At 50.2% G+C, this 9372-nt stretch overlaps 1 protein-coding gene and 1 long non-coding RNA gene across 2 annotated transcripts; one reads left to right on the top strand and one right to left on the bottom strand.

Annotated features, from left to right (window-relative positions):
* Positions 1-2879: 2879 nt before the first annotated feature.
* LOC143820825 (uncharacterized) lies at positions 2880-6682 on the top strand. The gene is made up of 4 exons (XM_077304119.1): positions 2880-4815; positions 5283-5366; positions 5545-5628; positions 5908-6682. The coding sequence occupies exons 1-4, from the start codon at positions 4194-4196 to the stop codon at positions 6459-6461; spliced, it is 1344 nt and encodes a 447-aa protein (XP_077160234.1). The 5' UTR covers positions 2880-4193; the 3' UTR covers positions 6462-6682.
* Positions 6683-6868: 186 nt separating this feature from the next.
* On the bottom strand, positions 6869-7581 carry LOC143820901 (uncharacterized). The gene is made up of 3 exons (XR_013225589.1): positions 7370-7581; positions 7131-7250; positions 6869-6997 (listed from the first exon to the last, which is right to left on the bottom strand). It is a non-coding gene; the product is annotated as an uncharacterized LOC143820901 (long non-coding RNA).
* Positions 7582-9372: the final 1791 nt, after the last annotated feature.

Genomic DNA, 9372 nt, shown 5'->3' with positions numbered 1-9372 from the left:
CCAGGGATCACTCACCAGGGACCACTCAACGCCTTTTACTGAGGCCTGGTGGGGGGGGGTAGTTTACTCCTCTACTCTTAGCCACTGCCCTAATGCTCTCTGATCGCTATGGTAATGTTTAAACATCCCTTCAAAATAAGATATAGACACGCCACAACAATGAACATAAGGAACATTTTATTTTCATGGAAATTTTAACTCATGACAATGACAAATCAATGGGAACCCTGAGCTTGTTTCTCTGCAACGAGATAGTCCCATCTGGGAGTGATGGGAGACAAGGATGCCCGAAGTGTGTTGTAAAGGGCCGGGGGGGGGGGGGTGAAGTAAAGGGCCAGGGGGGGAGAGAAGGCGTCCTTCGGGGCCCACCTCCAATTAGTCGAAGGACCGCATGTGGTCCGCAGCCCACAGGTTGGGGATCGCTACGATAGAGGATGGAGCAGCATTGCTTTCTGTTGGCCTAGAAGGTTGAATCAGAACCAAGGGATTGAAATTCAATCAGTTTTTGGCTAAAGATTAGGAAGAACTTCCTGCCAGAGCCATTCCGGTGTGGGATAAGCTTCTGTGGGAGGAGGTGGGTGCTCCTTCTTTGGAGGTTTTTAAGCAGAGGCTAGATGGCCATCTGACAGCAATGCGGATTCTGTGAATTTAGGCAGAGTGTGAGAGGGTGGGCAGGAAGGGGTGGGTCAGTGCTTGGCCCTCAGAGACTTTTCTTACGCACCCAGGGTAACGTTGATCACCATTTGGGAGTCAGGAAGGAATTGTCCTCCAGGCCAGATTGGCCCAGGCACCCTGGAGGTTTTCTTCATTGTGAGTTGTGAGTTTCTTGCATTGTACAGGGGGTTGGACTAGATGGCCTGGAAGGTCTCTTCCAACTCTATGATTCTGGGCATAGAGCAGAGCTCACTAAGGCAGCAGGAAAGGAAGGTAGCTGTAAATTTCCTGCATTGTGCAGGGGGGGGGGTTGGACTAGCTGTCCTTTGATGGCCCCTTCCAACTCCATTCTTCTATGTTTCTCTCTCAGTCAACACAAAAACCTCAAAGCAGACTATTTGGATCTGGAGAGCAAGGGCTCATGGGTAGCCAGTCTGTAGGCAGTCCTTTTTGGGGATTTCTGCTATCTAACCTGCCGCTTAGTGGGTCTGTCAAGGGCAATGGGGGTCCCAGTTTCGGACACAGACAACCTCGGCTCTCTTGTCAAGAACATTTTAAAGTTCTCAAGTCAGAATAAGGGGAGGAAACAATCTTTATATTTCCTAAGAGTTGGTTACATCAGAAGCCAAGAATGACGGGAAAAGCCAGGGATGCGAGGAAGAGGGGAAGGCAGCAGGAACAGTGGGGGACCCAACACAGTACGGAGAATCTCAAGCCATGGCTTTAGTTTGCAGGACATGAGCAAGGCATTTGGGAGGTCATTCATTCATATGATCATCGTAAGTCGGAAGGGCCTCGATGGCAAATAACATGCCTTTGAAAGACGGAATCAAACAACCAATATGTTACTTTTTTTACATTACTTTTTGGCCCAGAAAAGAACTGTTGTGGTTGCGGGTCAGTCGTTTGGCAGTGCTTGGCAGGCTGCCTCCTGCCTTCTGAATTTCTGTATTTCACCAGCAGGAAGGATCTGCAGGTGGACGGGAAGGAATTACTTGCCCTTTTTGCCATTTCCTCCTCATTTTGCCCATCTGTTTTAAAATGTAATACAGACTTTACAAAAAAACTGCCCTTCTGCTTTCAAGCTTGAGAGTTTTATAGCCTTGTTATTGCTTGATTGTTTGGCTTTTTTCAAGTCATCCAATATGAAATCTTATAATATGCTGTTAAGTTGTCAGATTCAATCACATACTTGGTTCCACGGCTGACAACTCTCAGATGCAGTCCAATATTGAACACTTTCACATCGGATTTCCACAAGCGTTTCAGCACATATCTGCATCTGCGCAGCTGTTTTTCCCCCACCAGGAGTCTTCTCAGGAGGTTCTTCAATGTGGGCTGCACTTTGTTTTCAGACTGCAAGCAGCCTCCCCCGAGGACTCACAAGGAAGTTCCAAGGCGATAAAACTGCCCTCAAGCAGGGGCAGGGCCTTCCCCCTGCCTGGTGGGGCTTCTTCCCTGCCGAGATCAGGGCTCTCTGGGGTCGTGAACAATGAAGCTGCCGGGCCAGGCCTGTGGTGGAGGCCAGAAGAATAACATCTGGACCTCCCTGCTGAAAATCCACCTGCAGTTAGAACCCCCCCCCCAACTATGCTATCATCATTTTAAATGAGGTTTTATTATTTTATTGGTGTAAAAATGTTTTATGATGATTGTTTTAAACCTTGACGTCAACAGCCCTGAGCCCACTAGGAAAGGGCAGTGGAGAAGAAGAAGAAGAAGAAGAAGAAGAAGAAGAAGAAGAAGAGTTGGTTCTTATATGCCACTTGTCTCTACTCAAAGGAGGCTCAAAGGGGCTTCCAGTCGCCTTCCCTTTCCTCCCCCCACAACAGACACCCTGTGGGGTGGGTGAGGCTGAACGAGAACTGCTCCAAGAGAACTATGACTGGTCCAAGGTCACCCAGCTGGCTGCACATGGAGGAGGAGCAGGGAATCAAACCCAGCTCACCAGCTTAATAGTCAGTGTTCCTAACCACTCTGTCTGTCTGTCTGTCTGTCTGTCATTATCCCAGTATTTATTTATAATTCTCCCAGTGAGAAACAGAATGATTGTCCCAAAGCCAACTAGGGAGCTGGTAGCTCAGTGGGGATCAAAACTGGGGGCCTTTCCACACAAGGACCAATGTTGCCAATTGGTTCCACAAAGCGGAAACGCTATTTTAAATAGTGGAATCTCAGGGGCATTTCCCACGGCTTAAAAATAGCACAATGGTTGCTGATTGAAAACGCTACTAATTTGCCATAACGCACGACGTCGTTAACGATCTGCAACAATCCTGAAACCGAACCGCCAAAAGCGCTTCGTTGTAGCGCTTTTAGGGGAATCCAGAAAACTGGATTCACCCTCCGGATAGCGATACACTCCTGCAACCAATCTGCAACAGTAGCGCTAAAGACCTGTGCGTTACCATTGTTGCGGGTTCTTCAAAGTCCCTCCTCCCGAGCCTGTCCTCCAAACTTCCGGCGAACTGTTCGCCATTTTTTTTTTCTCCGAGCGAGCGGGGATCTACGAGGCAACGGGACAGCGACTGGCTTTCAAGCACGATCACTTTCGGAAATTCTGCCCGGACACCACAAGAGTTTTTCACAAGCACAGTGGCACACACCGTCACGTTCCCAAAATTTGCCCAAAGCTTAAAACCCCGTCTACCATCGGCCAGTCCTAGCGGAGTCAACGTACAGGGAGCATTTTAAAAAATTTTCCTCTGAGCGTGCCAACGAACATTCGCCACTCGCAGTCTCCTGCTTAGCTTAGAGGGGTTCAATAGACATGATTCGTGGTGATATCATGAGGGGCGGCTTATGTGTAGTGGGTCTTTGTGTGGTTCCCGGTGCGTGCTTGTGCTTGGGTGCGGACAACCCCTTCCATTGGCGGCTAGACCTCCGGCAAGCGGAGTTGCCGTCCCCCGTTCATTTTAAAAAATTTTCCTCTGAGCGTGCCAACGAACGGTCGCCGCTCGCAGTCTCCTGCTTAGCTTACAGGGGTTCAATAGACATGATTCGAGGTGATATCATGAGGGGCGGCTTATGTGTAGTGGGTCTTTGTGTGGTTCCCGGTGCGTGCTTGTGCTTGGGTGCGGACAACCCCTTCCATTGGCAGCTAGACCTCCGGCAAGCGGAGTCGCCGTCCCCCGTTCATTTTAAAAAACATTCCTCTGAGCGTGCCAACGAACGTACGCCAGTAACATGTCATGTTTGGTTGATTTATGCTGTGGCTGGTGAATATTATTGGGGAACTGCCGAGTACTGCCGCACTTGCTCTCGGTTGAACACCGGCATGCGTTTGTGTAATGGCGGACATTTTCCTAAAATGGCTCCCGCTGCATGTTCAAACTGCTCTTCTCGCGTGTAAACGAATAAGCGCATGCGTTAAGTCAAACAACAAGGGCGCCAATCTGGCCATTAGGAGCAGATCCTGTTCCCGCGCGAGGAGCTTTGAACGTGACATGTGACCTAATGTGGCCAATGCGCGTGTCCCCTACTGCCCTCTACCAATCAGGAGCCGGCTAGTCCCTTTGTCTTTGTGTGCGGGAAGGTATATGATCCGTTGCACCCTGCACCTCCCACCACCATTTTGCTCAGCTACTAGCGAAAGCAACATGGAATCGTCTTCTCAAGCCTCGTCCGTCCCTGCAACCGGCCGTGGCCCAACTTGGAGGGACGCGGAGATCAGGGACCTGATCGGGATTTTCTCGGAGGAGAAAATCCAGGACGCGTTCCAGTCCTCCCACAGGAATAGGGAGGTCTTCGAACAAGTGGCCATTAAGATGCGCGCCCTGGGCCACAACAGGACCGGCCTTGAATGCCGGTCGAAGACCAAGACAATGAGGGCAGAGTACATGCGTGCCGTGAACCATAATAAGGGTTCCGGCAACGAAAAGGTTACCTGCCCCTACTTCGAGGAGCAGCGCCAGCTGTACGGAGACGGGGAAGGATCCGGCAGGCCGAAGCGCGTCGGCCGGAGCCTTAAGGTGGTTCGGAAGCCGGCTGCCCCGGTCGAGGAACCACCCGCTGAGGAGGATCCCGGCGAGGGCACCTCGTCCAGCTTTCGCCCTCCACCCCCCGTCCAGCAACGAGCCGCGGAATCGGTAACGCTGGACCTGATCGCCATCGTTCCTGGGGAGCCAGAGGAGGCTCCTGAGCAAACGCCCCTTGCCTCCGGTAAGTGATTTTCTTTTTATTTTATATTTCCTTTTGAGCAAATGTGTGTTCTGACGTTTGGGCATCGTTTTCTCGTGTGTTCGTTGCAACGCCTAAGATGGTAGGCTGTGGAGTGCTTGCTGTGGTTACTATTTGAAACGGTTTTAATTTTATAATTTAATTTTAATTTTTAAAAGATTTTAAAAGATGGTAGGCTGTGGAGTGCTTGCTGTGGTTACTATTTGAAACGGTTTTAATTTTATAATTTAATTTTAATTTTTAAAAGATTTAATAAGATGGTTGGCTGTGGAGTGCTTGATGTGGTTAGTATTTGAAACGGTAATGTTTAACCAACAGCCCCAAAATATTTGCTGCATGCCTCGCCCATAGGCCTTCTGCAGTACTTTGGCTCACTACTTTGGGAGCTTGCTTTGTGGTTCATGGTGTATGCTTGCTCATTTTTCACTATTTTCTGCTCTTGTCCACAGAGACACAGTTGCCAGGGACGGGGCCCCTAGAGTCTCCAGCAGCACCTGACGTGGATAGTGATTCGGGGGCATCAACTAACATTGGTAAGTATTAGTAAAAATAGGGGGGGGGCTGTTTTAACTGCTTTGTGCTTTTCTGTTTGTGCAGGGCAGCAGCACTGCTAAGAGAAAGAAGAGAGTCCCTCTGCGTTGCTGGTGTAGGCTTTGAAGCTGGCTTTGCCACCCTTTGGTCCTAGATCTGTTTTTTTTCCTTTTTTTGCAGATTTCATACCCGGAACACAGGAGGAGGAACAGCCTGGGGTGCTTGGACCTCCTGCCCGGCGCAGGCGGATACAGATTCAAGATGGTGAGCGTGCATGACCTGTTCCTTTCGAGCCATAGCTGCAGGACAATGTCGCTAGGCACTAACCATGTGCTCCCTTTTAATTGTTGAGAGTCCTGCTGTGAAAGTAGGCAAAAGTAAAAGCACACCATGGGCAAACAAACAATAGCCATGTGCTCGCCGGGGATTGTTTAAATTCTTGGCAGGAAAACACGGGGACAAAAAAGAACACCATGTCCACCATGGTGTGTTTTGACTTTATTGATGTTACTAACAGTTTTGTTTCTCATTTTTTGCCAACAGAGGTTCTTTCAGATGAGGAGGAGGAACCACCCCTGGCTCCAGGCAGCCCACCACCTAGAGGTGCGCTCCCAGCAGAGGAGAGGCTTACGAGGGAACGCGGCAGGCTGAGGCGCGTCTCCGTCTTGACAAGCGTGGGAGAGAGGCTCCTTGAGCACTGCTATGAGGAGTCACGGCGTGCCGCGGCCGCTGACCAAGCCATGCTCACACTCATTGCCCAGGAGGGGAGAAAATTGAGGGCAGTCCTTAGAGAGACAAACCAAATCCTACGCGAAGGCGTGGAGGAGGTGCGACTGATAAGGAGACTCATGGAGAGGGCTGTAGTGGTCATGGAAAGGGCCTACCCTCCACAAATCGCCCCCCCCCCCACCACCACCCACACCAACACCACCACTTCCAGCACCCACCCCACCGACTCCCTCTCAGAATGCCTCCACCCAAACAAGAAGGAGGACTATTCTCGGAAAGAGAAAAATAAAACCAGCAGACAAGTACTCCCCCTCCTAGTTTTGCCCACTTTTTCTATTTCATGTTATCTGTGTTTTGTTGTTTGTTGAATAAAGTTTATATTTTTGACTCTGTCTCTGTGTACCCTACTGTAGAATCTGCAAGGCCGAAAGCGGCCTCTCTAGTGATTGTCTATATTGTGGTACTGCTGTGTGGGTTGGAGGTTGGAGGGGTGTTAGTTCAAGGAGTTTTAGGAGTGTGGTGTGGGGTTAAATATGTGCGAGTTTAAGAAGTCACACTGGAATCTTGTTATAAAATTTGCAATAACATTTTATTTTAAAAAACATTTTAACAGGGGAAAAACATTAGGGAATGAAACTTGGAGCCCCACCAGCACCACCCCCCCCACCCCCCTGGAAAACCTATTTTTTTAACAAAAGTATACATTTAACAGGGGAAAAACATTAGGGAATGAAACTTGGAGCCCCCCCCCCCAACCCCTACCCCAAAACACAAACAGGAAACAAAACTCAGGTCCCACTGCTCCCCTGCCCAGCCCCTTCCATCTCCCTCACTCTCCTGCTCAACCTTCCCACGGACCCCCGGACTTTGCGGCGGAAGAGGTCCTCATCCTCCTTCTTCTTAACTGTGTGGGGAGGGAGAAAAAGTACACATTAGTGCCACACATATTTTCAAATTTCTTTAGTTTACATGCATACACTTTTAAGTGGCCTTAGCCACAGTGTGAGAAGAGTTGGGCAGTGGGGAACATAACCTACGTTCTTCCGCCTCCCTCTGTTGCCTTTGCTGCTCAATCTCCCCTTTCAGCTCTGCCACTTGAGCCTCCAGGGAAGTAACTCTGGCCTCCATGGCACGCAGCCTTGCCTCCACAGTTTCAGCTATAGAAATCAAACAAAGAATTTGATCACACTCCAAAAGGAAGCATCACATCAGGCTCCCATATGGCTCCATGGGGGTACACACACATGGGTCTCCCTCACAGACATAAAACTCTCACCTGCAGCCTGTCCCGAGGTGGAAGGTCCCTCTTCCTCCCCCTCCTCACGCTCAGGTGCTGTTGCCAGCTTGGATGGTGATTGTGTGGCTGGGCAAAGAAAAAGACAAATCATAATTAAAAGCACACAAAACAGAGATGAAACACAGCTGGTGGACACACCACAGTTAGAGTCTAAGCGCATAACCAAAGTGGTTCTACAGTACTGGCTGGCTAAGTCTGAGGGGGTTGACAGCATCTAAATACTTTCTCAAATTTCATTGGGGACAGTAGGGGAAAGAGGCAGCTAGTCATTCCATGCATGTTTAAGGGCAAAACACAACGAGGGCAGCACTCACCCATATGCCTCCTCATGTCCAGGGGGGGCTTCCCAGCCTTCTCCCATATTTTAACCATCTGGTCGTGGAAGACCGTCCTCCCACTTGGCTGCGGGATCCCCCCCCACTGTTCCAGACTGTTTAGGAAGTCCAGCTTAAGTCGCTTGAATTTTGTCCGGACCTGCTCCCAGGTCCGGACGTAGCCCCTCTCCCTCAGCTTTGAAGCCAACACCAGGTAAGCACCCTTGGTGTGGCAGTGGGTGCTGGCCATAAGGCGGCCAACACTTTTCGATTGGAGCACAAGCTCCAGAAGTGCCTCAGCCTCGGCGCGCTGCCAGAAGGAGCCCTTCCGTGGCTTCGGCATCTTCGGAATGACGGTTAGGGAACGAACGTGCGTTGCTCCGATCGACCACCCCGTTTTTTAAATGTATCAAAGCTGCCCACCAATAAAATTATTCCTTGGAACATGAGTGGATTGATCCTCCGGTTTGACAGGGGTCGCCAATACTTCCTGGCTACCCGCCTCCCCGAACTTTCCCCATTCAGCGCTTCCGTATTGTGTTTGTCAATTTCAGTGGGGAGTTAGCATTTAGGGCTGTCAAAGTGCTTTTGGACCAGAGAATCCCCGTTTTTTTGCTGGCAAAGTACACAAACCGCACAAGACAAGGTTAAACAAAGAACACAAAACTTTATTCAACAACAGAGTAGGAAAAACAATTAAACACGCCTCCTGTTTCTGTAGATGTGGGTGGCTATGGCGTCCCGAACCTTGCACCCCTCAGCATATATCCTTTTTCTCCTTGCTTCAGGGATGTCCTGTGTATCCTGAAGGACTACAGGTTCAGGTTCGTCCTCAAGGAAGGGGATGTTATGTCCCTTGTCCTCGCATATGTTGTGCAAAATCACACATGCGATTATCAGCGGAGTCACATTGTCAATATGTACATGGAGTCGTGACATTAAACAACGGAACCGTGACTTCAAACGTCCAAAGGCACGCTCCACTACATTCCTTGCCCGGGAGTGACTGAGGTTGTAGTGGCTCTGCACGTCCGTCCTTGGCCGCTTGTAGGGAGTCATGAGCCAGCGTCGTAATGGGTAGGCTCCGTCCCCGAGGACCAACGCCGGCACACGCACGCCCTCAATGGTGGCGGTGGGGTTTCCTGGAACAAAGACCCCTTCGTCCATGGCTTTCCTGAGGTTGGATTCCCTGAAAACAAGGGCATCATGCCTCCTGCCACTCCACCCCACCTCGGCATCGATAAACCGGCCGGAGAAGTCCACTGTTCCTTGCAGGAGAACAGAGCAAAAGTCCTTCCTGTTCCCGTACTCTTTTATGCTTCCCCCGGGGGCACGGATAGGGATGTGGCTTCCATCGACGGCCGCAAAACAATGCGGGAATCCAAGCCTGGCAAACCCGTCCATACTCTGGAATAAGGGAAAGAAAAGAATATAAGCCATTGCATGTCAGCGTGGGGTGTATCGCGTCTTCGTTGCTGACCTGTCAAACAAGAAAAAAAATTTAAAGGGCAAAGGGGATAGAATGACACTCACCGCTCCAAGCCGGTCTCCGAGGCACACGACTTTGCTGAACAATTCCGCCTCCATGGCGAGGCAGAACTCCTTAAGGATATCGCCAACCGTAGTGACTCCGAGTCCGAATTGCTGGGCTACTGTCCGGAAGTACTG

This window comes from Paroedura picta, chromosome 11 (genome assembly GCF_049243985.1).
Source record: "Paroedura picta isolate Pp20150507F chromosome 11, Ppicta_v3.0, whole genome shotgun sequence".
NCBI classification, from domain to species: domain Eukaryota; kingdom Metazoa; phylum Chordata; class Lepidosauria; order Squamata; family Gekkonidae; genus Paroedura; species Paroedura picta.
This window is presented reverse-complemented; position numbering and strand designations above follow the sequence as displayed.

Bases quoted from the DNA above. Each gene is read 5' to 3' on its own strand.
- LOC143820825 (XM_077304119.1), top strand. From the start codon at position 4,194: ATGATCCGTTGCACCCTGCACCTCCCACCACCATTTTGCTCAGCTACT. The intron at 4,816-5,282 runs GTAAGTGATTTT...TCTTGTCCACAG, and splicing joins GCAAACGCCCCTTGCCTCCG to AGACACAGTTGCCAGGGACG. The intron at 5,367-5,544 runs GTAAGTATTAGT...CTTTTTTTGCAG, and splicing joins GGGGGCATCAACTAACATTG to ATTTCATACCCGGAACACAG.